The 27,970-nt window shown below is 54.9% G+C and overlaps 12 protein-coding genes across 12 annotated transcripts; 8 read left to right on the top strand and 4 right to left on the bottom strand.

Annotated features, from left to right (window-relative positions):
* Positions 1-246: 246 nt before the first annotated feature.
* LTR77_002319 (uncharacterized protein) lies at positions 247-1,596 on the bottom strand (the record flags this gene model as incomplete). Its single annotated transcript, XM_064799578.1, has 2 exons — positions 247-593; positions 684-1,596. 2 exons carry the CDS (start codon positions 1,594-1,596, stop codon positions 247-249), a joined length of 1,260 nt encoding a protein of 419 aa, XP_064662333.1.
* A 199-nt stretch (positions 1,597-1,795) lies between these two features.
* On the top strand, positions 1,796-3,378 carry LTR77_002318 (uncharacterized protein; the record flags this gene model as incomplete). Its single annotated transcript, XM_064799577.1, has 7 exons — positions 1,796-1,974; positions 2,105-2,598; positions 2,644-2,691; positions 2,744-2,792; positions 2,885-2,924; positions 3,101-3,186; positions 3,243-3,378. 7 exons carry the CDS (start codon positions 1,796-1,798, stop codon positions 3,376-3,378), a joined length of 1,032 nt encoding a protein of 343 aa, XP_064662332.1.
* Positions 3,379-4,438: 1,060 nt separating this feature from the next.
* On the bottom strand, positions 4,439-5,486 carry LTR77_002317 (uncharacterized protein; the record flags this gene model as incomplete). Its single annotated transcript, XM_064799576.1, has 2 exons — positions 4,439-4,477; positions 4,530-5,486. The coding sequence occupies 2 exons, from the start codon at positions 5,484-5,486 to the stop codon at positions 4,439-4,441; spliced, it is 996 nt and encodes a 331-aa protein (XP_064662331.1).
* Positions 5,487-5,946: 460 nt separating this feature from the next.
* Positions 5,947-7,358, top strand: LTR77_002316 (uncharacterized protein; the record flags this gene model as incomplete). Its single annotated transcript, XM_064799575.1, has 2 exons — positions 5,947-6,031; positions 6,085-7,358. The coding sequence occupies 2 exons, from the start codon at positions 5,947-5,949 to the stop codon at positions 7,356-7,358; spliced, it is 1,359 nt and encodes a 452-aa protein (XP_064662330.1).
* Positions 7,359-7,737: 379 nt separating this feature from the next.
* Positions 7,738-9,569, top strand: LTR77_002315 (uncharacterized protein; the record flags this gene model as incomplete). Its single annotated transcript, XM_064799574.1, has 6 exons — positions 7,738-7,941; positions 7,992-8,400; positions 8,463-8,714; positions 8,788-8,813; positions 8,869-9,167; positions 9,221-9,569. 6 exons carry the CDS (start codon positions 7,738-7,740, stop codon positions 9,567-9,569), a joined length of 1,539 nt encoding a protein of 512 aa, XP_064662329.1.
* Positions 9,570-9,689: 120 nt separating this feature from the next.
* LTR77_002314 (uncharacterized protein) lies at positions 9,690-10,300 on the top strand (the record flags this gene model as incomplete). Its single annotated transcript, XM_064799573.1, has 2 exons — positions 9,690-9,945; positions 9,990-10,300. 2 exons carry the CDS (start codon positions 9,690-9,692, stop codon positions 10,298-10,300), a joined length of 567 nt encoding a protein of 188 aa, XP_064662328.1.
* A 1,161-nt stretch (positions 10,301-11,461) lies between these two features.
* Positions 11,462-12,362, bottom strand: LTR77_002313 (uncharacterized protein; the record flags this gene model as incomplete). Its single annotated transcript, XM_064799572.1, has 2 exons — positions 11,462-12,224; positions 12,310-12,362. 2 exons carry the CDS (start codon positions 12,360-12,362, stop codon positions 11,462-11,464), a joined length of 816 nt encoding a protein of 271 aa, XP_064662327.1.
* Positions 12,363-12,922: 560 nt separating this feature from the next.
* Positions 12,923-15,627, top strand: LTR77_002312 (uncharacterized protein; the record flags this gene model as incomplete). Its single annotated transcript, XM_064799571.1, has 2 exons — positions 12,923-12,976; positions 13,036-15,627. 2 exons carry the CDS (start codon positions 12,923-12,925, stop codon positions 15,625-15,627), a joined length of 2,646 nt encoding a protein of 881 aa, XP_064662326.1.
* Positions 15,628-16,842: 1,215 nt separating this feature from the next.
* Positions 16,843-18,683, top strand: HIP1 (histidine permease; the record flags this gene model as incomplete). The annotated part of the gene is made up of 2 exons (XM_064799570.1): positions 16,843-17,348; positions 17,399-18,683. The coding sequence occupies 2 exons, from the start codon at positions 16,843-16,845 to the stop codon at positions 18,681-18,683; spliced, it is 1,791 nt and encodes a 596-aa protein (XP_064662325.1).
* Positions 18,684-18,806: 123 nt separating this feature from the next.
* On the bottom strand, positions 18,807-20,329 carry CDC43 (geranylgeranyl transferase type-1 subunit beta; the record flags this gene model as incomplete). Its single annotated transcript, XM_064799569.1, has 3 exons — positions 18,807-19,598; positions 19,651-20,223; positions 20,276-20,329. 3 exons carry the CDS (start codon positions 20,327-20,329, stop codon positions 18,807-18,809), a joined length of 1,419 nt encoding a protein of 472 aa, XP_064662324.1.
* A 290-nt stretch (positions 20,330-20,619) lies between these two features.
* Positions 20,620-25,104, top strand: LTR77_002309 (uncharacterized protein; the record flags this gene model as incomplete). Its single annotated transcript, XM_064799568.1, has 1 exon — positions 20,620-25,104. The coding sequence occupies one exon, from the start codon at positions 20,620-20,622 to the stop codon at positions 25,102-25,104; it is 4,485 nt and encodes a 1,494-aa protein (XP_064662323.1).
* A 541-nt stretch (positions 25,105-25,645) lies between these two features.
* LTR77_002308 (uncharacterized protein) lies at positions 25,646-27,839 on the top strand (the record flags this gene model as incomplete). Its single annotated transcript, XM_064799567.1, has 9 exons — positions 25,646-25,809; positions 25,861-25,914; positions 25,973-26,032; positions 26,095-26,122; positions 26,171-26,364; positions 26,417-26,529; positions 26,580-27,544; positions 27,602-27,754; positions 27,816-27,839. The coding sequence occupies 9 exons, from the start codon at positions 25,646-25,648 to the stop codon at positions 27,837-27,839; spliced, it is 1,755 nt and encodes a 584-aa protein (XP_064662322.1).
* Between the last annotated feature and the right edge of the window lie 131 nt (positions 27,840-27,970).

The following is a 27,970-nucleotide window of genomic DNA, read 5'->3' as shown; positions in this document are numbered from 1 at the left end:
AAAGCTGGGGCTGGTGTAAGAAGCACCTGTGCTGCATTGAGCAACAGCGAAGAATATTGGAGGATGAGCAAAAAGCAGGCATGGAAAGCCAGCAACATGCCTTGGTGCAGGCATTGTAGAGTAATGTAATCTACACTCGAATAAGAATTCGTCCGCAAGACCTTGTGGACCAATTATCGTGGTATCTTTCATCCAACAGCACGCTCGAACGCTCAAAAACCGGAAGTCGACCAAACAAGCTTCATGTCATTGCTTGGATTCATCGTTGCCCTCTCGTCTCGTCTGCTGCGTGCTCAGGACGCTTTCTTCTTCGTCATCCGTAGCCAGTGGTGTTGGAAGCTGACTCGGCTCGTCATCGGGACGCTGAGGCTGCAGCTCAGGTGACTGAACGTGCGGTGTCGCTTCTTTGCTCGACAGGTCTTCTGCCTGTGAGAGAGCGAGTCCTCGCTCGGCGGCAATCTTCTGCGCTTCGAGTCGTTTGCGCTCGACGTCCGCCTCCTCTTCCTCCTCAATCCTGCGCTCTTCTTGCTTCAAGTCATGCAGCGTGAATTGACCCTCCACATTCGGCGCATTCTCATCGGTAGGCGTGGGAGCTGCACTGCTGTTCGTTTGACTTCGCGACCTCCTGCCTCTTCGACTTCTTGATGATGTGGACGTCCTACTCCCGGTGGAAGGCCTCTTACTCTTTTTCCTGTCGCTTTTTGTCTTGTTGGAGCTGCTCTCCGTCTCTGGGCCAGACGCGCCTATTGACTGTGTCGTTCGCCTCTCCAACACCATCGCGAACTCGTCATCCAACGGGACCGCATCATCAAGCTCCTCATCCGACGGAAAGATGTCGCCCCGACTGCTCAGGCTGTCCGTCGTCTCCCCTGACGTTGCCGTCCCACTTCTCGTCCGTCCATGCCTCCTCCCAGAGCCGACCAGCGCCTCGCCCTCCGTCAGACCACCTTCTAGCCTCCTCTTCCCAGGGTGCTCCTGCAGCCCGGCCGCGGAAGGCTTATATCTCAGCCCCTTCGCCTTGCCCCCAAACAACTTCCCAAAGAACCCACTACTCGCCGGTATCACTGTTGGATCCTCCCCATTGTCATTCAACTGCACCCCAGCACTCTTCCGCCTCGCCTTTGGGTAGCTCATCCCTCTTTGCCGCCCCGGCTGTTGCGCTATCGTCCCATACCCACCGCTGCCCGCCAACAATCGATCAAACTCTTCCCCGCCTCCCCAACCCATCAGCGCATCGTTCTCGTCCTCATCCCAGTCATCGTAGAAATCGAAGTTGAGCTCCGCGCGTCCGCGACTCTGGCCTCGTTGTCTTCGGAGCCGGTCGCGCTGCGTCGCGTTGAGGTTCAGAGTAGGACATGAAGCGTCTACGCAATTCCGGAAACATGAGGTGACGCCGTCGAAGCAGGGTCGGACGTAGTTCTGGCCGAAGACGAAGAGGCCGGATTGCGCGGCTTCGTTGGCGGTCTCGAGGGAATGGCCGATTTCGTTGAGGCGCCGCCGGAAGCGCGGGTCGTTAGAGCGGTACATGGCGGTGGTGAGAGGGGCATGAGCAAGGACGGGTATGGTATACTGGACGGTGGGTGGGAGTTGTCGCATCAATGGTAGTAGGTCGCCAGACGGGCAGGTAGCCCATCGCAGGTCTTGGCGCGGGGCACAGCCGCCGGCACGGGCCTCAAAGCGCGGCACGTCAGAAGACTTCATCACCAGCTTCTTTCTCCTTCCACCTACGACTAATACCGCCACCATCGACTCCAACACCTTCATCGGCGCCGCAACGTCCTCAGAGTAGCCTAACATGGCGAACAACACTCGATATCAGCCGGTGCAGTCGCGCGATTCATTTGAAGAGACACCGCCATACACACAAGCGCCGCCTTCATACCAGGCAGAACCGGTGCTCGGAGAGGCGCGGTCGGAAGACGACAATGTGCCAGATGACTTCAAGTTTGGTGGAAGTGTTGCGGAGGCCACACTGTAAGTTGTACACAAGCAAGACTGCGCAGCCATATCCCAGGCTTGATTACTTTGGTGCGCGATATGGCGACAGCGCACCAGCAGCAATATCATCACCTATCACGATAGCAGACTAACACTCCATCGCAAGACCCATCCGCATGCAGTTCATCCGCAAAGTCTACGCCATCCTCACCGTCCAACTCCTCTTCACCACTGCCCTGAGCGCCGTCTCCTTCTGGTCGAGCTCCTACAAATCATGGATCCAGAGCAATCAGTGGATGATGTGGGTCAGCCTCTTCGGCGCCATCGGCTTCATGCTCCTCACCTTCTGGAAGCGAAAGAGCTATCCTACGAATTTGCTGTTCTTGGCGGGTTTCACTGGGCTGGAGGCATATTCGATCAGTGTGATTACCAGCTTCTACAGCAGCAGGATTGTTCTGCAGGCTCTGATCTTTACTGCCGCGATATTCGTCTTCCTGACAGCCTTCGCCTGCCAGACGAAGTACGACTTCACCTCGTGGATGCCATATCTTTTCGGCGGTCTTTGGATTTTGATCCTGTTTGGTTTCATGGCGGCGTTCTTCCCATACAACTCCAAGGTTGAGCTGGGCTATGGCATCGTGTCCGCGTTGATCTTCTCAGGTTAGTGTTTGTCCTGCTACCTTCCCGCTTTGCTGACTTCTGCAGGCTACATCCTTGTGGACACACAGCTTATCATAAGGCACTACCATGTTGGTGAGTATTCGATCGTGCTCTTTGATGTCTGCCGCCGCTAATGCATCGCCAGAGGAGGAGATTGCCGCCAGTATCAGCTTGTACCTGGATGTCATCAACCTGTGAGTGCAAGGCCATCGTTCATTGCCTCCTGTGACACCAACTGATGTCTTACAGCTTCTTATCGATACTTCGCATCCTTAATTCATCGCAGAATCAATAACGGCGCTGCTGCTGCTCTGGCGCGGCTTACGGTACGTCTCCAACCTTCCTACTTCACTCTGCTCCAAGGATTACACTCTTTTAACTCTTACTTCACTCTGGTGACCAATAATGCAACAATTTCTCTAATTTTTTCATGAAAATGAGCTCATTTTGACCGCCTACACGTCTTCTATTGATGACAGAACACCTGCTAATCTAGTTGCAGGCCGTTGGAGGACGAGGACGGGCATTTGACCAAGTCTTGGCGCCCGTGGACCGACTGCCTCTTGGATACGATTCGTTTGCTTTAGCGTATGTAAACATTAACGATACCTTCACATCTTCACATCAATGGTCTCTGCTCCCAGGATGCAGCACGAATCTGCTCATGTCTTTCCCATCCAAACTGCTTCCGTATTGCACCTTGAGGGGTTGACAGAACGCTCACCTCAAGCCCCTGACGCCAACAGTGGGTATGCAATGCGTAAGGACGACGTGTGCTAAGCCAGAAACCCTGCCTTGCAGCGCCTGACCAGCCCTCACCCCAGGTCAAAATCTGCCACATCATCAGAGGGATGGCGGACTTGTCCGCTTGAGCTCTCTGCTTCCTTGCACATCACCACCTCTCCGGCAGACGCCAGTTTCTTATGCTCTCCGCCCAGTCTTCGTCGTTCAGTGGCTCGCACTGCTTCCGGAGAACTGATGATCACAGTCTTGAAGAATAGGTATTGATCTGCGGGCTAAGGGCTTCTCTACGCGCAAGACAAGTGTGAGCCCAGCCACAATGCCTCCCCACCTCAAGCTTGAACAAGTGATCAACTTTTCATGGGCTCAAGGTCACTGTGACAGAAGCTCAGCATGAGAACACTGCAGCAGGGATGAAAGTCAGTACCATGACAAGACCGGGAATTCCATCCGTACAATGGCTTCAATCGGTACGATGGAAGGTTTGAGGACGAGCTCCAGCGTTCCACCAACCTCTCCATGCTCCGTTATATCGGTGCGCCTGCGAGCCAGCGCTCCAGTGTTACCTTCGACGAGATCCCCGGCTTTACTAAGCAAATGCTCGACGCTACCTTTGTCTACATGGCCGAGATCTGGCTTAGGGATGGGCGGGTGAAACCATACGTAGGCAGCACTGCGAGGAAGGACTGTGGTGGTTGTCGGGGACTACGAGAAGGTCTCACGGTATGCTGCGGATGGTTACTTCTCTTCCAGCATTAAAGGAGCTTTTACCATTACGCTTACGGATGTGGAGAACATCGATCAAGTGTTTATCTGGCTATGCATTTAATTCGAGCTTCCCGACGACCGCAACGAGCTCTCCCCGGGGATGGAGAAGATCAAGTCGCGTGTCTTCTTCTGGGAGGGTGTGTTTGCCAACGCACGTCAGACGCTACTGGGACAACGGGTAAGGTTGGGTTGGCTTCTAAACCAGAGCGGAACACGTCTAAGGATACGCCTGAGGAGAACACGCCTAAGGAGAACACACCCGAAATGATTCATAAGGCTCCAACTAAGTGCGCGTCTACACCCAAGCGAATGCAAGCGAGCCGTTCGAAAGCTACACCCCATCACCAAGCGTGTAAGGCTTCGACCACCTCTGCTCTCCAGTCAGCAAACTCATCCAGTTGATCACAACACATTCGACTCACCGTATCCCAAGGCCGACTCGAATCCACGAATCTCAAATCCGTCGCCAGCCTAATCACACCCTGCTCAGAGTGATTAATCGTAGAAGCATGGATAGCGAACGGATTATGCAACACCACATCCCCCGCCTCATACTCCGCAACCAACCACTTCCTTCCAAACCGCTCTGCGAACTCCTTCGGCCCCTCGGATAGAAGCCCGGTGCTCATCATATTCTGATTAAAGGCACTCTTCGCTTCTTCCTTGCTTAGGCCGGATGCTGTGGCCTTCTCCGTGAAACGAGCTTCCTCCTCTGTGCCGAGCAGGTGCCCGTTCTCGAGGTATATCAGACCCCCGCCGTCGTACGCGATGTCACCTATTGGCACCCAGGCGGTGATACTAATCGGTTCGCCGTAGCGGAGGAAGATCTGATCGTAGTGTACGCCTATCGCTTTGTTGCCTGGGATGTTGTTGCGCAGCAACGTCCGAACGAATGCAGTCGTATTGTCACCCCAGCCGGTGAGTTTGGCCACGAAGTCCTTGAGCTCAGGCCGTTTGCAAAGGTCTTCGGCGTACCAGTCTTGGTAATGGGCTTTTAGTGCTCGGTCCACGAAACTCGCAGCGTGGTCGCCGGGATGGCCGTTGCCGCCGGCTGCTCCGGCGCCAATGCCTGGGAAGGCGAGACGGTCTTTCTCCTGGTCGAAGATGCCTTCGATGGGCTTGGTGCCGGGCTTGAGGACGCCTGTGGGGTCGAGAAATTTGAAGTAGGATTCTCGAGTGTTAAGGACTACGTCCCGGGGCAGGAGTTGTTTGACGAAGAGGTAGCCGTCGGTTTCGAAGCGGTGTTGGAGCTCGTCGAGGGGGATGTCTAGGGTGGAGGGGCGTAGATGGCTAATCTGATGGGCTTCTAGTTGGCCGTCGTTGACATGGAAATCGGGCATGTTTGGATGACCGGTCTCGGGCTCTTGAGCGTGTGGCATGACGGGAAGATTGATCGGTTGGAATTGAAGATCGAACTGAAGGGGCAGAGATGTGATGAAGAGCTCGTACCTGCCTACCTTACCTTTCTGATGTATATGTACATGCTATCACAGATCTGTGCGACCCAACGCCCGTCTACTACCGGGACAGTCGATTGTTTGGGAAGAGACAGTGGAGAAGGGAGAGAAGGGCGGGGACGAGAAGTCGGACGCACTTGCCGTTTTTGAGACATTGGACAAGAGCACCAACTTTCTCCGCTTCCGACTCCGACTCTACTCTATTCACTCCTTGAGCTTCCATCCGATCTGGCGGCGGGCATGTCATGGTAAGTACCGCGCACATTTCTCAGCAGCGGCGCTAACGAAGAGTGCGCAGTGAAGCATGCCGCAAGCACCACTACAAGTGTGAGCCGCATCAAGGATAACACGTCCCGACAGCTCTAATGGCAGCCGACAGGCGATGGCGTACTGCCACGATGTACCAGATGCGTACGTGCTGGGCGAGAATGTGTTCAACAACCAAAGATCCGCTTTAAAGCTCACCGGTTCGATGGAAGGAAAGAAGAGCAGCGAGCATCAACCAGGGACTCCCATCTAGCTCAGCCCAACAACGTGGTGCTGGCCCTTGGCGAAGGTCCCTCGAAGGATACTGGCTCGGAGAAGCAAGACTACCCCTTGCACCTGGAAGACAGATCCTCAGGGACTGCCGGTGACCCTTCGTCTAGTCCGCTGGGCTCACTTTCTTCTCAGCCACAGCCGTTCACAGAGGAAGAGGCTCTGGTATTCCGACATTTCGTCGACACGGTCTCAAAGTTCTTCGACTTCTGTGACCCCAAGCAGCACTTCGGCCGTGACGTGGCTCAAAAGGCGAGGGCGAGCAGTACGCTCTGCACGGCAATCCTGGCGCTCTCAGCACGCCATCTCAGTCGGGTGGCAGAGTTCGACGGACTGGTAGCGGATTTCTACTACCAGAAATGTCTGCAACAGCTAATTCCTATGCTCTCGGATGTTCCAAGCGACGACTCTATACTATCAGCTCTGGTCATCTTGCGGTTGCTCGAGGAGCTTGACGTGCCTCTTACTGGACACGATTCGCAGAGCCATCTATTCGGTACACAGGCCATAATCAAGGCTCAAGAGGACTCAAATGGTCGACAGAATACTGTTTCTGACCTCCTCCGAGCAGTGCGCATGGCCGCACTGAGGCAGGATCTATATATGGCTCTTACCAAGCGACGTGCGATGCAGGTTGATATCTTGAACCTGGTCAGAGCAGTACACGAGCCCTCGCGGACATTTGCTCATGACTCTGCGCAACACCACGAAGCAGAGTGGGCCAATCTTGCTGTTCTGCATTGCTGCGACGTAGTGCAGTTCGTGTTTGGGAGCGACCACCACAATGCATTAACTTTCGGTCGACTGACCGACGCGCATGGGCACTGGAGAGACTCACGTCCCGCCTCGTTTGAGCCTTTCTACACAGGAACTACAACTGCCATCTTTGCGGATGAGAGGTATCTCTCGGACTGGCACGTCATGGGCGCGATGTATCATCTACTTGCGGCGCTGCTTTTGGCTGCTCATACAGTTAGTGGCTCGGAAACCAGAACGACTGTTGCAGAAGAACGAACCCGCGAGATTGTCTTACGCATGGTTGGCATCGCCGGAGCAAACCCACAAACACCTCCCGCAATGCTTGTTGCTTCTATGGCTATTTCCATCCATGGAAGCCACTTCAAGGAATTACGCGAACAACACATATTACATCGCTTCGTTGAGCAGACTGAGAGAACGACCGGCTGGCCAACTCGGTCAGCTAGGCAGGCGCTGCATAAAAGTTCAAACGATGTAAGGACCGCCACGACACATTGACCAATACGATGGACCAGGAAGGAGTCAGCAGGCCTTCTCAGCTGTCTTCAAGAGTACGTTCCATCACTACCATTCACGACTAGCAACTGCTGCTCGAGTCAAGCCAGAGTTTCCCAAACGGCAATTCACTACGACTGCACGTGGCTGACTTCTGTCTCCACACGCCAAGCCTGACCTCCACACCTCCACAACCCAGCATGGAAATACACTACGACTGATCTGCGAAACGTCTTTGGCGGAGCAGGGACAGAAAGATAGTCAAACCGCGTCGAGGACGGACCTGATTCAAGAACATGGCTTCTTCCCGCTACAAAAGGACGAGCAGCCCAACACTCCAACTCCAACTTGTCTCTGCCCGTCTGCTCTTTGTACGACCACGATGCCGACAATCAAGCAAACAGCGCCCATACGGCCACCTACGGGCGTGGATGCCTCTCAGACTCGACCACCGAATGTGAAATATGTCTACGGACTGACAGCATTTGTCTCACTCGGTGCATTGCTCTTTGGTTACGATCAAGGTGTCATGGGGTTGATCGTCGCCGATCGCAGGTGGAGGAACTTGATGAACCCTGCCAACTCTGTACGTCGGACATGAGCATCGCATGGGAAGCGACTGACATGCTGGACTAGTGGGTCACCGGAGCCGTGGTCTCTCTATACGATATCGGCTGCTTCCTAGGAGCAATGTCCATCGGTCTTCTAGCCGATCGCTGTGGTCGAGAACGCTCTCTGAGCTTAGCCAGCATCGTCTTCATCATCGGTGCGATCATCCAAGCTGCTTCTTACGACGTCCCGACAATCACTGTAGGCAGGATCGTTCTCGGATGGGGCGTCGGACTCTGCAGTGGTGGTGTGCCGCTGTACATTGCAGAGATTGCTCCTCCGAAGATCAGAGGTCGTATCATTGCCATTGAGCAGATGGTGTTGTGCTTCGGCGAGCTGGTTGCTTTTTGGTTGAACTACGGCTTCAACTACCTCACCATTGACTCGTGGTGGCGAATCCCCCTGGCAATCCAGGTTCTGCCAGCCGCCATCCTCGGTAAGCGTCGAATGGAAAAGTAGATACTGTTGTAGCATTGCTGACACATTTTACCCGCGTAGGTATCGGCTGCTGGTACTACGTTCCGCCTTCGCCCCGCTGGCTCGTTGCTCAAGACCGTCTGGAGTGCGCATTGGAGGTTCTGACTCGACTGCACGGTACCGAAGCGGCGGAGGCCGAGATGCAGGACATTCGTCGGCAAGACCAGTTCGAGAAGGTCGTCACTGAAGCAACCTGGGCTGATATGTTCCGTACGCCGGTGCTGCGTGTAACTTTGCTTGGGATGGGAATCCAGTTCTTCCAGCAGATTACCGGTATGCCTCGAATTGGACAGAAATGCTGTGTACTTGGAGAATAGCGATGCTGACTCATATGCGATGCTTCCAGGCACGAACTCGATATTGTACTACACTGTAAGTCTCGACAAACCAATACATTCCAGCAAGTGACACCAACTAACAACATCAGCCATCGCTATTCGAAAAAGGCGGCATCACCAACCCCAAGACAGCGAACCTCTGCACCGGTGGCGTTGGCATCGTTCTATTCGTCTCCGCCTGGATACCCATATTCTTCTTCGACCGTCTGGGCCGTAGGACCTGGCTCATGTTCGGGACGGTGGGCATGGCTTGCGCAATGATCGGCATTACTGTCCTGCAATGGCACGCCGAAAACAACCCTGGAGACTCTGGCAATTACGCTATCATCGCCTTTCCGTACCTGTTCTATCTAAGCTTCAACGTCAGCTGGGGCGTGGGTAGTTGGACGTAAGTCGCCCTCAAGCTAAGCCATTGGGGACAGATCTAACACGACCCGACAGATACGCAGCAGAAATCTTCCCCCTCTCCATGCGAGCCAAAGGCAACGCCCTAAGCACCATGACTCTCTGGATCGCATGCTACATCGTCGCGCAAGTGTCCCCGCCCATTGCGGACGCCATCGGCTGGGGTCTATACATCATCTACTCCTGCATCTGCGTCGTGGCGTTCATGTTTGTGAAGTTCGCCATGGTCGAGACGAAGGGACGAACGCTAGAGGAGATGAGCAGGATCTTTGGAATTGAGGGGCGGCTTGTGCAGAGAAGTGGAATTGATGTTGATGATGCTGCTGATTTGAAGAAGGGGGTGGAGGTCGTGATGCACGATGAGGGGCGGGGGGAGATGAAGTGAGGTTGACTTGATATGTACAGAAAACTTTCAAGGTCGAAATCCGTCGCGCTATCAACACCTGTGCATCTCAGAGCAATCTCAACCTCAACCTTCTCGAAAAGATCCCATAACACATCAACTATGTCTTCCGACGAGCAGGTCGCCCAGTCATGGTCTTGCGAGTACAACAGAATCCGGCAAATGTACGAGGATGGACTCATGGCAGGGTGTGTTGAATCTACGCAAGACCTTCTCGACGACCCGGACCAGCCTCGATACCACCGCATCAAAACTCTTATCCTCCTCGCCTACTCACTCGCAGAATGGACCGACATGCACAATTGTAGCGAAGAAGCAGAACGTCTCTATATGGTCGCTAAAGATTACTATCCAGAGGGTGTCGATCTGAAAGCTGATGAAGCACTCGCAGATCTACGACAGTACTCGACGCTTTGAAGAAGCTTTTGCTGGATGAGATGCCGGGTGGTGGTGATGAGGAGTGGGAGAAAGAGGAGGGGGAGGAAGGTGCAGAGGAAGGTGAAGAGACCCTCTTGGGTACTACGGAGGTTGAGATAAAGCAAGATCCGGAGGAGCCCGTGAAGACGATGACGAATGGTGTTGAAGGCGTCTCCATCGCAGCCGGTGCTCCAGAGGGGCCTGACACCGCGGAGGGTGCCACTTCGGTTGCCGGAGAAGCGGCCAAGATGCTCAAGACCACTGCGAGAGCTGCTGAGGGTGTCACTGGGGAGTAGCCATCAAGACGAATGCTGGGTGTGCACGAAGTGTGTTCCAATTGCTTCTTTCTCAGCCGATGCACTGCTGACCTTGCTGATAGCTTCCCATCCGTCGCAAGCGCTGAAGGTACCATTGTAGTCTTCGGGTGAAGGCGGGGCAGCAGGGTGGCATGGATCTCGCCAGCCTTGCCGACCTCAGGAAGCGCATGGAGGAGCAGGCGAGCCAAGAGAAAGAAGGAGGTGGTGGGAAGAAGGGGGAGTGATGGTGTTGGTGATAATCGAAGGATGGTATGGAACCTGGAAGTGAGATTCGAGTGAGGTGCTTGGCTGTGGGCCCGATGTCTTTTGCCAACGGCTTCTCACGATGGCAGACATGACGACAGCTGAATATTGTTGTTCACATACTTATATTGTTGGCAGCGAGAAGAGCACCTCATGATTGCGATGACATTGATCACGGACGCTTCGGCTTGACATATTTCTGCAGTGCTTGACTGAACATTATTACCCATCCTATTCCCTTACGCCCTTCCAAGCCATGTTGGACCTTTTCTTCTGCTTCTGCTTCTTCGTCTTCGTCATCTTCCTTCCATTCTCTCCTCCATTTTCGTCCATTTACTGGCAAGCAGGTACTGGTGGGCCTCCAACCAGACTCTTGTCCTCAATATATTATGATTGAAGCAAGTAGCATGACTTGATTGAACTTATAAAGCTATTCATCCCTTCCTCTCTCACTGCTGTCAAGTCCCCAGTATGAACATGACAACAATGGTGTGCCACTCTTACTGAGCTGATCAAAGATCCACTAGTACATCCATGATTGCATCAAACCCACCACTCTTCCTCAAAGCCCATGCCGACCCATCCCCGTCCCTTGAACCATGACGGACACCGCGTTCAACGAAATCATCCAAAAACGCATCCCACCATCGCTCCCTACTCTCCATGTCCTCTTCGAAGCCCAGACTTCGAAAACAAAAGTTCATCACCCGCCGTACTGGAGGCAGATCCATGAACGTGAGATCATGCGCGAGATGTCCGGTATGGGCATAGGGGTCGTAAATTCTCGGGTGCCGACGGTCTTGCCGCCATCTCTTCACCCAGTATTGCTTTGTTGATGCGAGTTTCCACGAGCTCACAGCTGGATACACTCCATCGCAAGTGGAGAAAGATAACCAGTCATAACCGTAAGCAGCTTCGCGGAGTGGGAGGTAGGTGACTGTGCCCTGTAGGTCTGTGTCCGGTAGGCCTATAATCGGTAGACCTGGGAAGCGGGAGACCTGTCATATTCTCGGAGAAACTCGGCGACTGCGAGAACGCGAGGCAGATGATCACGTTGGGGTTTGCGGCTAGGTGTCTGCGATTGGAAGGGCCGATAAGTCGAAGCCATCGTGGTAGAAGGCTCTTATCTTTTCGAGGGAGTGTGATGACGAAACGCTTGTGGGTGCTGAAGAAGTAGCTGCCGGCCTCCTCCTGTAGCTGCTTGTTGACACAAAGAAGAGGCGGTAAAGTGTCCAGTAGACTGCCGAGCTTTTGGTCGTGGAGATCAGCGTAGTTGCCGCTTCTCTCGAGGCCCAATTGCTCATAGACCAGATTCCGGATTTCTGCAGGAAGATCGACGAACCGGAAGGGTCTTGAGCGTTCCGCTCGCCGTCTAGATGCGGCCGTGGACGCTGAGAACGGACGATAGACCTCCCATTTTACGGCTGAGGTCGCGCCGGAGACCTTGTCGGCCGTTTGGCCGCTTGCATAGATGGAGCTGCTGCGAGAGCCAACATCGAGGTGCTGATTCTGCAGCGCCGCGGGAGAGATGCGGTGTCCAGGTTGCCCAGTGAGACCCCCCGCTTTCTCATATTTCGATCTGACCTTGTTGATCGAACTTGCCGTCGGCGAGGCATATGAAAGGGACCGATTTTTGGCCAGCCATGTTGTCTGCTTCTTGCTTGAGGCGTAGGAAGAGATCGTGGTCTGAGACGAGTGAAAGAAGATCGTTCAAGTACGTCAAGTAACGCCTTACCTGTGCCTACGCCTGCAGGGCTCGAAAAGTCATGCTAGCCAACATGCTGAGATTCGCGTTCATGGCGGTTGGTTCGTATGTTCGTGGTAAACTGTCTGACCATTCGATCGATGCAGAGAAAGCTTGACGCTCTTCACGAGATTACCGTCGCAGCGACGGCGGGCAGTACGTTGGTCGTAGATATGCATCATGTTCCTGGAGAGCGGCGCTGTGATGATTCAGAGCCGCCCTCCTGGATGTGAATACCGAGTGGTTCGTCGGAAGAAGAAGAAGAAGAAGAAGAAGACATGAGACGGGAGGTGCTGAGGTTCCAGCTTCCAGGTTTGGTCGAAGCCAAGATCGGAGTCGACCCCGACATCGCGTCCAGTCCAGTCGCGGCAGGATGTCAAGGATGTTCGAGGGACATGAATCAAAAGTAATGCGCTTTCTAAGCTTCCACAACTCCATCATACCAACTACCACCCTCAAAGCGTGCTCAATGCCCTCGATATACCAACCAAGACCCCATTCCACCACCCGACTCAAGAGCAGAACAACCGCATTGTCAGATCTTCATACGGCTGAAGTAGGGGAACACGGCAACGTGCAGTCTCCGCGGGAGTGAAAGGACGGCATCGCACTTAATGCCACCGGCCAGGACACAGGCCGAGCACGAACGACAAGAACAGCGGAACAAGGTGGGTTATATGCGCCTGAACCAATGCGCCGAATGCGCCCATAACTAACCTTCCTCCAGCTCGCCAACTCATACCAGTCCCTCCTCACCGAGTTCTCCTCCCATGACCTCCAATCAGTTGGCAATTACACCCTCGGACGACTCATCGGCAAAGGCAGCTTCGGCAAAGTCTACCTCGCAACCCACAAACTCACCAATGGCTCCAAAGTCGTCCTCAAGTCAGCGAAGAAGGACGATGCCAACCTCGCGCGCGAGATCCACCACCACCGACAATTCCTCCACCCACACATCGCGCGACTGTACGAGGTGATAGTGACAGAGAGCCTGGTATGGCTGGTGCTGGAGTACTGTCCGGGGGATGAGCTGTACAACCATCTGCTGGAGCATGGGCGGATGGAGCCGGCGAAGGTGCAGAAGATTTTCACGCAGCTAGTGGGCGCGGTGAGCTATGTGCATGGAAAGCAGTGTGTGCATCGAGATCTGAAGCTGGAGAATATTCTGCTGGACAAGCATGGGAATGTTAAGCTGGTGGACTTCGGCTTCACGAGGGAGTACCAGGGTAGTACGAGCTACTTGCAGACTTGGTGTGGAACAGTGTGCTATTCGGCGCCGGAGATGCTGAAGGGCGAGAAATATGCCGGGGAAAAGGTTGATGTGTGGAGTTTGGGTATCATCCTGTATGCGCTGCTATGCGGAGAACTACCCTGGGATGAGGACGATGACGGAGCGACCAAGGCGCGGATACTGAAGGAGGAGTTGGAATACCCAGACCACATACCCGAGGGTGCTGTGCAGCTCATGAAGAAGCTGTTATCGAAGCGGCCCTTAATCCGGCCACCACTTTCGGATGTGCTCAAGGATCCTTGGCTGGCCGAGTTCGCACCGCAGCAGCAGGAGATTCTCAAGGTCCAGCAGCCAGCTCCCTTCTCCACACAGCTCGAGAAAGACACGCTCCAGCGCATGCGAAGTGCCGGTGTCGATATCGACATGGTCATCGAGCAGGTTCTATCGCAGCGGTGCGATGGTCTCGCGGGCTGGTGGGCACTACTGATCGAGAAGGAGCAGCGGAAGGAGAAGCGACGAGAGCGGAAGCGCCGTGATCGCGAAGCAGAGGCGAAGTCGATCCGCCGGCTAAGCGCTGCTAGTGGCAGGCTTTTGTCTCTCGGCGGGATCCACGAAGATGAAGAGGGCAACGTCCTCGACTCACCCAGCGCGCGTGGCAGGCGAATGACACGAGCGAACGGCAATGCAGCTCATGCCACGGATCTACCCAAAGTAGCTGAATCGAAGACGCCAACACCGGAACCAGCAGAGGGAGTTGAACCTCCTCCGAAGGAGCTCCCACGACAGGAGAGCCGATCTCGAAGTCGACCGCCACCTCCGCCAAAAGACTACCACATCACACCACCACGAAGACCACGAAATGTGTCACGAGGTAGTGGCAGCATGCTTCGGAACGTGACCACAAATCCGGACCTCCTCAGTCCGACGTATGTGCCACCTCCGCAGCGAAAGCGGCGCACCATCATGCAACAACCACTACGTGAGCAGATCGCGTGGGTCAAGCACTGGTTTAAGGATGGAGGCTACAAAATCGGCAAGTCGCCGAACGAAGGAGCCAGGAAGGACGGCAATCATACGCCTCAACTTGGAGCCAATGGACAGGCTGGAGTGTCACATGGTGAGTTGCGAGATCTCAAGCGGACGGCCACGGGCAACATGATCCTGCAACAGCATCGAAAGGCAAGCATCGGGCAAAGACCAGCCCTGGAAACTCGAGCCACATTACCTGCTCGACCACGAGTAAACACCAACAGCACCGTCACCAGCAGCGGCAGCATCCAGCGAAAACGACAAAGCCTCAGCCCGCACACCATGACACCCCACTCCTCCATCCGCCGCCCCTCCGCCGGCCTCCGCGGTCGCAAGTCCACCTCCAGCTCCGTCTCCTCCATCCGCACAGCCTACCAGGGCACGCATCAACACTCCCACTCCAAAGCCTCCAGCACGTCCAGCGCCTCCATCGCCTCACCCTCAGGTCTGTCTTCGGCCTCTGGCTCCCGTCTCGGCCGCTCCCCGCACGCTTCGGTTAAAGTACTGCCGTCTACACCAACTGGCGGCGCCTTTCCATCTGGTATTCGCGTATCCAGACGTCCTCCGCCGTCTGGGTTGGGCAGCTTACCGAGTTTCAACGAGGCGAGAGGGACGTTCACCTCCGTCCCCGGGTCGCCGGGCCTACCCGTCTTTGCGCGAAGGAAGCGATCCGTCTTCAAAGGTCCCGGCCTCTCAGGCTCACCGTCCGGCTTCGCGCGCACGTCGAGTAGTCGACCCACCAGCGTCGGACCGCGGAAGAGCGGCGAGATGATCCCCGGAATCACCGAAGAAGACGAAGATGAAGATATGGAAGTAGAAGAAGTGGATCAATTCGGTCCGGAACTCGTGCTTTCTACTCACATCAACGATGCTGCGCGCGAGGAAAGCGAGGCGGTGTACACGGAGCCGGTGAGTCCGATTAGTCCGCTTCCTCGCACACAGCATGACGAGGTAGTGGGGAACGGGAGCGGAGTTGTTCCGTTGACGGCGGAGGCGCTGCGGGTTAAGGAGGAGGAGGATGAGAGGGTGGAACGGCAGGCTAGTGGAACTGGTGTATGAAGACGGGTGTAGCGATATGGGTGTGTTTGATGGGCGTTTGAGCGATGTTTTTGGCGAAACGATACCTTGGCTTTCTTGAGCTGTACATGGACAATTTTTGTCGCCTGCATCAAACGTCTTTGCGATGTAGGACCACTAGGTGGGAGTCTCAGTTCCTGAGCCGTAAACAACGTGCTTGAGGTAGCGAGGATTCCTCACTTGACGGTGAGCGTGCGTGTTGTAATCGCCTTTTGGGAGGAACGTGTTATCAATCGACAACTCCACCAATATTTGAAGCGCCTAAATGCAAGCCATATGCACAATCATAAGCGAACATCTCGATACATCACATCCTCCCAAAGCCACGAGATCGCAGCAAGCAAAAACAGTCCACCCGCAGAAACAATGACCGCGAGCAGATGACGGCAAGTCCGCCCATTCGAGGGGCCACGTGTAACGGATGCGGATGCTGCGAGGGCGTGCAGGGTGGAGCCAGCCTGTTGTTACACGACGGCGAGGGGAGAGGGAATTGTCATCATAGTGCTTTTGCGGCCCTTGCAATGAGGAGGTCGTGGTACGTGGTGGTTGTGGCGGTCAGGAGGGTGTGTGCTGTGCTTCTGGAACGGGACGCTGGCTGTAGCAGACAGAAAGGGGGATGAGGGGGATGCGTGGGTGATATGTAAGGTACTTTGGGATTCTTGGAGTTATCGTCGGAGAGGACGGATACGAGACGGCTGGGCGAAGACGTGGGAGAGGGTGATGAGGCGGTGGTCCAAGCATCGAATCTTCCTTTGGAAAAACGTGCGTGATCCAACGTCGCAGCTGCGGAAAGGAACACGGAATTTCAATTGCTTCGATGCCATCGACAGGATGATCAGAGGTGCGGTCACACAACAGGCACAGAGCAGTGCGACGACAGGGCTCTTCAGCCTTTCCCGTCGCACAAATGGCTTGCTCTCGCCTGCCGCTCGCCACTCGACCCCGGTCCTAATCGGCAGCCAATCCTCCACCTCCCACGCTTCCTTTCCCGAAGTCTAATCTCAAGACGTCGAGCCTCTGTCTGCGAGTCGCTTTAAGGGACCGGTCCTGCGCCTGTGGTGCGCGCCTCGTACGCGAGCAGCAAGGCCAATATACGACATAGCACGGGCGCGCTGACTTTTTTCCATCTCATGCCATTAACACTGGACTCTGCTGCTCCATTTCCCACCGTGGAGCGGCTTATCAGCGCCGCCGACAATGGATGACCCGCGAGAGAAAGTCTGGAACCGCAGCGAGTACTCCCCCTCCGCCTACGACTCGGGCGAATTCATCGACTACGGCATCCAACTCCACCGCAACCGCTCGCTCCCAACCCGCTTCGTGGACAGTTTTAAACGCGACCCCAACGCCCACGCCGTCCCCAAAGGCAGCACCGTCGGCGGCGATGGCAAGATCTTCGACGTCGAAGGCGCGGCGCAGGCGACTGCTTCATCCCCGCTGCAGAGGCATTTGAAGGGTCGGCATTTGCAGATGATTGCGATCGGAGGCTCGATTGGGACGGGGTTGTTCGTTGGGAGTGGCAATGCGCTGGCGATCGGGGGGCCGGCGTCGTTGGTATTGAGTTTTATGATCACCGGGGCGATGCTGTATTGTACGGTGCATGCGCTGGGGGAGATGGCGGTGCTTTTCCCAGTTGCTGGGTCGTTTTCGGCGTACTCGACGAGGTTTTTGGATCCGGCGTGGGGGTTTGCTATGGGATGGAAGTGAGTGGGATATTATAAGACGAATATGTGCTTGTGCTAATGGGTGCCAGCTACGCCATGCAATGGCTCGTGGTGCTGCCTCTGGAGATAGTGTCTGCGACCTTCACCGTCGAATACTGGTCTCACGGCTCCGTCAACAACGCCGCCTGGGTTGCTGTCTTCCTGGTTCTGATCATCGTCATCAACCTCTTCGGCGTCAAGGGCTACGGTGAAGCGGAGTTCATCTTCTCCATCATTAAGGTCGTCGCGGTCATCGGCTACATCATCCTCGGAATCATCATCAACGTCGGCGGCGGACCAGACGGCGGCTACATCGGCGGCAAATACTGGCAAAACCCCGGCGCCTTCAACCACGGCTTCAAGGGCCTCTGCTCCGTCTTCGTCAACGCCGCCTTCGCCTTCGCCGGCACCGAGCTCGTTGGCCTCGCAGCCGCGGAGACAGCCAACCCGCGCAAATCCCTCCCCACCGCCATCAAGCAAGTCTTCTGGCGCATCACCCTCTTCTACGTCGTCTCCCTCACCCTCGTCGGCCTGCTCGTCCCCTACACCAACCCGCGCCTACTCTCCGCCACCAACGCTGCCGACGCCACCGCCTCCCCTTTCGTCATCTCCATCGTCAACGCCGGCATCACCGGCCTCCCCTCCGTCTTCAACGGCGTCATCATGATCGCCGTCCTCTCCGTCGGAAACAGCTCCATCTACGGCAGCTCCCGCACTCTTGCCGCGCTGGCGGAGCAAAACCAAGCACCCAAGATACTAGCCTACATCGACCGCAAAGGCCGACCTATCGTCTCCATCGGCATCGCCTCCCTTCTCGGCCTCCTCGGTTTCTTCGCGGGATCCAAAAGACAAAAGGCAGCTTTCGCATGGATGATCGCCCTCTCCGGCCTCTCGTCCATAGTAACCTGGGCCTCCATCTGCCTCGCCCACATCCGCTTCCGGCGCGGCTGGCGCAAACAAGGCCACACTCTCGACGAACTCGCTTTCCGCTCACAACCAGGCGTCATCGGCTCCTGGATCGGGTTCATCATAAACTGCCTCGTGCTCGTCGCGCAGTTCTGGACCGGCGCGTGGCCGATAGTCGACGATGGAGATACACCGCTGACGCCAACGGGGCACGCGAGGAGTTTCTTTCAGGTCTACCTTGCAGCGCCTGTGGTGGTCATCATGTATGTCGTCTACAAGCTATGGTACCGGACGCCGTTCATACGGAGCTACAATATGGACCTGCACACCGGGATACGGGACCTCAATGTCGCGGAGCTGATCGCGGAGGAAAGAGCTGAGCGAGCGACTTGGCCGGCTTGGAGGAGGGTTTATAAATTCTTCTGCTGAGTCTTTTTGAGCGTTTTTACGACCGTTTGTAGAGTTTCATGATCACATCATCAGGTGTAGCTGTATGAACAATGTCGATATCCCAACCTTTCATCCCGGCCAGCCAGCTCCAGCGTCTGCATATCAATTCAAGGACCCCTCGACACCCCACCTCTCCCACACCCCCTTCAACCTCCCTTTAGCATTCCGACTAACGCACATCCCCGCATCCACCTCCTTCACCCCCTCACATCCGACCAAACTCAACGCGGTCAGGCCCAGGTAGCTGTGGTACAGATCCGGCGCATCGCCCGGAAATTTCCCGAAACCTCCCAAGACAGGATTCTGTGTCTTCTCGAGTAAGTAGTTCTGCACAGCGGCGTGATTGTAGAGCTTCGGCTGCCCCAAGACGTGGAAGGAGGCGCCGGACCACCAGGCATAGCAGGTATCGGCGGTCTTGTTCACGCGGCCGTTCATGCCGGCGCATATTGCTGTGGTTGCAGAGTCATGGTCTGGGAGGGTTGAGGGTTGGGGGGTGTAGGAGGGTTTGCGGATTTGTGATTTTGCTGCAGCCGCGCTGGTGAAGGAATGGTCGGGCGGTGCGGTTTGGGAAGGGGTTTGCTCGCTGTTGGGAGGGGCACCGTGGTTGTTTGGGAGGATGTTCTCAAGCTCGCGGTCTGTGACTTTGGAGGTTCGGTTTGAGCCGATGGTATCTGAGTCGATGCTGGCGTCGGGGTCGATGTGTTCGGTTTGGCGTTGGACGAGCCATCGGACGACTTCTTGGGGATTTGAGGGGCCGTACCGCGAAGATAGCTGTGAAGGCCGGAGGTCTGCTTTCTGGAGACGGCCGACGAAGTTCAGAGCGCCGAGGGAGCAGTATGTGTAGCCGGCATGGGGTTCATTGTAAGGCTGGTCTGCGATCCCTCCGTCGAACGCCTACATCGTTGTGAGCTTCATGTCAAGGGCTGCTGCGATGAGGCGGTCATACCTCAGCCAGCCTAACGCACTCAACGAACGCGTCCACATCAATATCTCGAATATCTTCGCCGTCGAGAGTTAGGGGTCCCGATCTCGCGCCTCTCAGAATGTAACGAGCTCCAGTGGCACAATACCCGTATCTTGGGTCTCTGCCACCTTCAATCTGGCCGTTCACAAGCGTCTCACCAAAAGATCCATCAGGCCGCTGCATCTTCCTCAGCCAATGCAGTGTCTCTCTCCTCTTTACCCGCTTGAAATCATCTCCAAGCACGAGCAGCGCCACAAGCGCAAAGTACGTCGCAGGCACATTCGCCGGATCCCACTTGCGGTTTAGATCATTGGTTTGATCCCCAAAATCAGTCCCTCGCCACATCTTAAATCCTCCGTCGACACTCTGGCAACTATATATCCAGTCTGCAAAGTCCCGCCTTTCAGTCTCGCTGCATACTGTCTCCAAGACATCCAGAAGGTCTAATGCTGCGAGGATGAAATAGCCCATGTACATCCGGTTGCTGTCCAGTCCGATGTAGTGGAATGGTAGTAGTGTTTTGACACATCTCGTCCAGTACTTTACTTGTCGTTTCTGTAGACAAGCTCAGTACTTGGATTGATTTACGAGGAGGAAGAGGGCGGACCTTGTCCAGTTGAGGGGGCGTGGTGGCATCGTCCACTGCCTTGGTATGGTCCATGGTGATAGTGTCCGACTATTTCGAACGCCTGCCAGTCGTACTGGACTCATGTCCTGTCGTTGTCCTGTCTGTGTGAAGTGACTTGAGGTCTCGAAGGATGACGCACGTGAAAAGAGTCTAGTAATATCTTAAAGTAAGCGAAAGACGCTAATGCAGCTTGCACGTTTGGAGTTTAGCGTGATATAGCCGAACGTCTTTCGCTGAACGTCTACCTTCCTCCACCAACTTCACTTCCTCGTCGAGACACTTCTCCATCATTCCTTCAACAAAGCAGTCGGCCGGTCGCCATCATGGCGCCGCTCAACGAGCACTGCGTTACAACTGCGCTCTCGGCGACAGCTCTGTCCCATGATGAGTCAACAGTTCTTGTCGAAGCAGGTGGCTTCACTCCGATGAAATGGTTCCTGTCACAAGCCTTGAACCCGGCCTCTGCGACAGAAGACGTATCTGAACCTCCTGCGAAGCGACGGAAACTAGGCGAGAGCAGGTCTGTACAGTGCGCGGTTCCCGATCCCGCGCAACACATCCCCATCTCCAGAGTGGCGATCGACCTGGACTTCCCAACTACCCTCAACGCCCGATCAGTTGGGTCAGCGCAGATCAGAGAGGACGTTTCCTTTAAAGGGGCAGAGTCTGTGAAAGTGGACGCTTCGTTTATGGATCGTTTTGACGCGCACAGGCTGCGACTGGCTCTACCACGATTAAATGGAGAAGTGCTGGTCGTGGACGTTACGGAGCTGCCAGACTATGCTCGAGGTGCGCTGCGTCACGCTGCGCTGACTCGACTACGGGAAGCAGAGATTGCTACCGGGCATGACCCAACGTATTGGAAGAGGTGCACTCTCACGGCATCATCCGGACAGCCGTTCACAGTGGTCCGCTTGGAGATCAACTTCTACTGGAACTCAGGAGCATCAGCCTTTTCAAGCGGAGTTCCTGGAGTGTACTCCGAACAGAAGCAAGAGTACAAATTGTTGTTTGGGACCTTTCCTGACGTAGAGAAGGAGGAAGCAGGCCTCAAACAAGATTGGAGTCCACGAGATTTCTACGAATGTGTCCACGTACCGCCAAAAGATCAAGACACGACATACGACTTCCAATCGCTGCTGGACAGCGATCTCTATCCGTTCCAGAAGCGTGCAGTGCACTGGATGCTTCGTAGAGAAGGGATGAAGTACGAATGTGATGGACTGCATGCTCTACAGGACTCAAAGCGTGCCAGGAATGTTGACTTCTACCGGCCTATACAAGACGTCGACGGTGGAACATGCTTTGTGAATCACCTGCAAGGCATTATCTGTCGCACACGACCGGATCCGCGCATGTCTGCCCTATCGGGTGGAATCCTGGCGGAGGAGATGGGTCTGGGCAAGACCGTCGAGCTGATGGCGCTCTTGTCCGTCCACAAGCGAGCAGATCCACTTCCAGAGGCTTACTACGATGGTGATTCTGAGATGGAAATCGTACCCTCTCGGGCAACTCTGATCATCACGCCAAATTCGATTCTGCAACAGTGGAAGTCGGAGCTGACGAGGCATGCTCCAGCGCTGAGAGTGTTCCACTACGAAGGATTCTCTTCGAAGAAACCGAAAGCAGAGCAACAGATCCTCAAAGAGATGACAGTCAATGACGTTGTGCTCGCGACCTACTCGACACTTACCCGTGAATTGCATTTCGCAGAAGACCCTCCTAAGCGCGACATGCGCCAGGCACGAAAGTACAAGCGCAAAAGAAGTCCACTCGTACGACTCCAGTGGTGGCGCATATGTCTGGACGAGGCACAAATGGTCGAATCAGGTGTGAGTGCGGCAGCTCGGGTGGCTCGCCGTCTCCTATCAGTACACAGGTGGGCAGTCTCTGGGACCCCACTAAGGAAGGACGTGCAAGATCTTCATGGTCTACTTATCTTCCTTGGTCTTCAGCCTCTAGCTGACAATACGAAACTGTGGAAACACCTTATTCACAGCCATGGACACCTCTTCAGGAAGGTGTTTAACACCATCGCACTCAGGCATTCGAAGATCGAGGTCGGGGACGATATCCAGCTGCCGCAACAGAAACGAGTTGTTGTTACCATCCCGTTTTCAGCAACAGAACAGGCCAATTACAACGATCTGTTCAAGAAGATGTGCCATGCGGTTGGCGTTGGAAGCGATGGCTCGCCCAATGAAGAGGACTGGGATCCTACAGACCCTGCCGTGGTGGAGGAGATGCGAAGCCAGCTCGTACAGCTCAGACAGGCCTGCTTGCATCCGCAGGTCGGCGCGAAGAACCGCAAGGCTCTTGGTCGTGGACGTGGGCCTTTGCGAACAGTCGCGGAAGTGTTGGAAGTCATGATCGAGCAGAACGAAACCACTCTCCGTACGGAGGAGCGCGCCTTGTTGGCTACGCAACTGCTGCGAGGTCATGTCGTTGGCAATGCACAGGAGAACGACCGGCGAAGCGTGGAGGCATTAGAGATCTATCGGCCCGCGATGGAAAAGAGTGCTGAATTGGTCAAGGAATCTCGGGAGAAGCTCGCTGCGACGAAGGAACTTCGGCGGGACAAAGGCGAAGTCGTGACGGAGACTGACGATGAAGATTCAGCGGACGAAACTACTCCGGAAGTTGGCCGATTGAAAAATAGTCTCCGAACAGCGCTCCAGCTTGAACATACCTGTACCTTCTTTGCCGCTACGGCGATATATCAGCAGAAGACCAATATTGACATCACGGAACCGGAGACCGAGCGCTACAAGAGTCTCGAAGACCATGAGACTGCGCTTTACGAGCACGCGAAGCAGCTTCGAAAAGAGATATTGCAGGACAGCTCGCGGAAGTCTGAGGTCTTCATGCAGAGAATTGGCATGGCCGTGGAGCAGAAGAAGTTTACTAAGATGCCTAGGATCAAGGAGTTAGAAAGTTTGGGCGGCATCGAGAGCCGCAGAATCACTGAGAAGAGTGATGAGCTGTTCGATAAGATCCGCGAACAGGGGGCGCTGATCGCTGACTGGCGCGCGAAGATGGCAGAGTATCTTCTGAAGCCGCTTGTGGACACGGACGAGGGCCTGGAAACCACTGGCGATGAGTACGAAGATTCTACAAAGTTGCAGGACGAGCTATTCGTGTACTTTGATGCAGTCAAAGCAATCCTGGCGGATCTCCAGACATCGATCACTGGCGAAAAGGCTCCTTTGATCGATCACGAGATGCTGACTATGGTGAGGGCCGCAAGAACTGCACTGGACAAGGACATTGTTGAAGAAATGAAGAACCAAGGGGTACATGCACCTGAATTGACTTTGGAGCTGCTTGGAACTCGCAATAAACTCAGAGGTGGCAGCCGCGACGGTCTTTCGATCAGAGGCCTGATCCAAGAGGCTCGTGGGCTCGAGGCCTCACTGCAGGGCAACGAAAGTGGTATACGGGCGGCAGAGCGCGCGATACTTCGCCAACACATCAATGCTTTGCAAGCCACATTCTCATCTTACAACAAGGCTCTGACGGGAGTCCAGAGAGAAGTCGATCTATTCCGGCTAACTCAGAATCAGCGACTTGACTTCTACAGGCAGCTGCAGGAACTCTCGGACGCTGTCCAACCGTATAAAGAGGAGCTTGATCCGACACTGGACATGGTAGCTTTGCAAGATGCGACGTCGCACGAGGAGAGTCAGACAGAGGCTTTGAAACAGCTGCGGTCGAAGCATACCTTCCTGCTACATCTCCGAGAGAAAGACAACGTCGAGGACCGTGATGAGACGTGCGTGATCTGCAACGACACCTTTCTGAGCGGAGTCCTGACAGTATGTGGTCACAAGTACTGCAAGGAGTGCGCCCAGAATTGGCTGGGGATGCATAAGAAATGCGCCGTCTGTAGGCGAAAGATGACTCCGGCCGACATGCACAACATCACCTATAAGCCGCTGAAGCTGGCAGCGCGCGAGGAGATCCAGTCTGGCAGCTCTTCGCCATCGGACCAGGACAGCTCTCCCAAACAAAACTCGATCTACTCTGGTGTGAGTTCACAGCTTCTACAGGAGATCCAGTCCATAGACCTACCAACAAGCTACGGCACGAAGATCGACACACTGGGCCGCCACCTGCACTGGCTACGGGAGCATGACCCTGGCGCGAAGAGCGTCGTGTTCAGCCAATATCGAGAGTTCCTTGACGTACTCGGCACCGCTCTCAGCGACTTCAGAATTGGTTACGCTCGGCTTGGTCGCGGCAGCGCGGTGGAGAAGTTCAAGCAGGATCCTACCATCGACTGTCTTTTGCTCGACGCAAAGACGGACTCGTCTGGCATGACGCTCGTCAACGCTACGCACGTCTTCATCTGCGAACCTCTGATTCAGACTGCCGTTGAATTGCAAGCGATTGCTCGAGTGCATCGGATTGGACAGACGCGGCCGACGACGGTCTGGATGTATCTCATCAGTGACACCGTGGAGGAGGCCATCTACGACATCTCAGTCACCCGACGTCTGGCGCACGCCCAAGCTCGTCAGTCGAACAGAGCACAGAAGTCAAGATCAGCTACTCCTGCACCGTTGCAAGAGAATGCGATTGATGCTGCTAACTCGGAAGAGATGCAGTCGGCTCCGCTGTCGAAGTTACTGGTCGCTGGTAAGGGCGGTGGTGAGCTCGTTGGGAAGGAAGATCTTTGGCAGTGTTTGTTCGGAAAGGCGCAGAAGTCTGGCGTGAAGACAAGCGTCGAGGAGCACCCGATAGTCTCCAGGCATCTGCGGGCTGAGGCTGCTGAGCAGAGGAGGAGTGATGCGATGGAGCTGGATTAGTTGGGTCTTCGTGACGGCAGTAGAAAAGTTGCAAGGATACTGTACATGGTTGTTGCAAGGTGCCAACAACATGCACAAATGCTCACCGATGCAATTCCAGTGACCACGAGCTGGATCCAGCAATACGACTTGCGGCAAGGGTCTGTCGATCTGAACGAGACTCTCTACATCATGAGGCTGAGCCGACCAACCGAAAGCGCTCAATAGCTCGAAGCAGCAACGTTAGCGCACACGACGTCCAACCCTACCGTGCCCTCTTCCTGGATGTGGGGTACATCATCACCACGGCTTAACCCCGAGGTAGACGAGTTAACCTTGTATCACCACGCCTTCACCCGCCTCAGAGGACTCTTGTACGATCGCTCTCGCGTGTCCTTCCAGGTAAGGAAACAGAGCGTTCAGCTGTTCAGACCTCAGCATAAAGCTTCAGTTGTCCCCCATTACGACTGCCTCTCTTACTGCGTCCCACTGTACTCGTGTCCCCTCCTCCGTTTCAAGACTGCTCAAATCTGCTCTTATCATCAATTTGCCATCGACAACTATGCCTCAACTCGAAGAGACCCAGCCTTATCGGGTGAAGAACCAGTATCATTCGCAGGGCAGAACGATCCGAGTCATCAATGTCGGCGCCGGGGCAGCGGGATTGTTGATGGCGTACAAGATGAAGAAGCTGTTCTCGGACTATGAACTTATCTGCTACGAGAAGTATGTCCGCCCAGACTGCCTATTATCAAGCACTACTGATCATCCCGCCAGAAACCCGTCTGTGGCAGGCACTTGGTATGAGAATAGGTACCCGGGATGCGCCTGGTATGAATCGAAAGGGCACATTGATATCATCGGATGTGGCTGACTGACTGATGCTCAGCGATGTTCCCGCCCATGCATATACGTTCAGCTTTGAGCCGAATCCCGAGTGGGATTGCTTGTAGGTTTGATGGGAAGACCCAACTGAGTATCGAAGGGATGCTGACGCAATTGATATTACAGCTTTGCCTACGCTCCGCAGATCAAGCGGGTATGGTACATTCATCGCGAGTGACGATCTTCAGCTAACGGTGAGCAGTACTTCGAGGGCTTCGCGGAGAAGTACGACCTCAACAAGTACATCAAGCTCAACTCCAAGGTGACGAGCGCCACGTGGGATGAGGCGAAGGGTATCTACAATCTCAATATCAACAGTGAAGGCCAGGAACTTGAAGACTGGTGCCATGTCCTCGTCAACGGTACAGGGTTCCTCAACGACTGGAAGTGGCCGAAGTAAGTGGGTGGCCGAGAATCGTCTGGAACAGCTCGCTGACTCCATCCTCAGGATACCAGGACTGCACGACTTCCAAGGCAAGCTCCTTCACAGCGCCAACTGGGACCAGGATGTTGACTACGATGGCAAGACTGTGGCCGTGATTGGGACTGGATCATCTGCTAGTATGCCTTCAACTGCTTCTCATGAACATGCTGTGCTAACCGCGGAACAGTCCAGATCGTACCACAAGTCCAGAAGAAAGCCTCACATCTCACAGCATTCATGCGCTCAGTCACCTGGATCTCCCCCGTGGTTGGCGAAGCAGAAATCGAAGCCGAAAAGGAGAAGCACACCAGCCAATCCGAACGTGAGCCGCAGGACGAGAAGAAACTTATGAAGCAGTACTGGTACACTGAAGAGGACAAGCAGCGCTTCCGCGATGATCCAGAGCATCTTCTCCAGTATCGAAAGAAACTCGAGTCGGCGGTAAATAGCATGTTCGACATGTTCATCTCCAACTCCGACGTCTCCAAAGGTGCCAACGATATGATGCGTGCGGAGATGAACAGACGCATTGGACCAGGACACGAAGAGCTGAAGAACCGACTCATTCCAAGCTGGTCACCAGGCTGCCGCCGTATCACGCCTGGGGATGGTTATCTGGAAGCTCTGGTGAAGCCGAACGTCACGACTGTCCATGAGGAGATCGAGAAGATCGTGCCCGAAGGCCTACTTGATGGATCCGGAAAGCTGCACAAGGTCGACATCATCGCTTGTGCTACGGGTTTCAACATCGCCTTTGCTCCGCCGTTCGAAGTCTACGGTACCAACGGCGCCAACATGCGGCAGGAGTTTGATCCTGAGCCGCAGGTCTATCTCGCCATGTCTGTCCCGAAGTTTCCTAATTATTTCGTGGTGAATGGCGTTCGGGGTAACTGGGCGAACGGGACATCTCTTCCAGGACACGAGGCTTGTGTAGAGTACATCCTCAAATGTGTTAAGAAGATCCAGAACGAGAACATTCGGGCTCTCGAGGTCAAACAAGAACCAATCACGCAGTTGTACGAACACATCGATGCGTGGCATCAGGGGAGTGATGAGCAGGGTGAGCATCCGGGAAGCGTGTGGAACGAGGATTGCAAGAGCTGGTATAAGAACAACATTCGGGGAGGGAAGCTGTGGATCTGGGGTGGTTCGGTGAGTGTTCCTCTCCAGAGTGGAGATGTCGCTGCTGCCGCTGACGATATACTGCAGGCTCTGCACTTTATGAAGACGATCAAAGAGGTCAAGTGGGAGCATTACGACCACCGCTACAACGGCAACATGTGGTCTTTCCTCGGCAACGGCAGGGTGAAGGCGGAGATGCTTAAAGATACATCGCGGTTGGCACCGTACATGCGTAACTCGGTAAGTGAAACCGCAGAGGCTTTTGAAAGGGTGGGATGTGGATGACTGACTTCTTTTCTAGGACGTGCCGTGGGACATTGAGTGACGATATGGCCCACGGGCGCATCTGGTCACTGGCTCGAGAGTGGACGACGCTAGCTTATATTCAGAGGACAACCGGGACAACGGCGGCAGTACGAATGCTTGTCACTGGAGTAGGCAGTTGGTAAACAGCCG

This window comes from Saxophila tyrrhenica (genome assembly GCF_035928015.1).
Source record: "Saxophila tyrrhenica strain CCFEE 5935 chromosome Unknown scaffold_3, whole genome shotgun sequence".
Taxonomy (NCBI): Eukaryota; Fungi; Ascomycota; class Dothideomycetes; order Mycosphaerellales; family Extremaceae; genus Saxophila; species Saxophila tyrrhenica.
The sequence above is the reverse complement of the archived record's forward strand: the minus strand, read 5'-3'. Positions and strand labels throughout refer to the sequence as shown.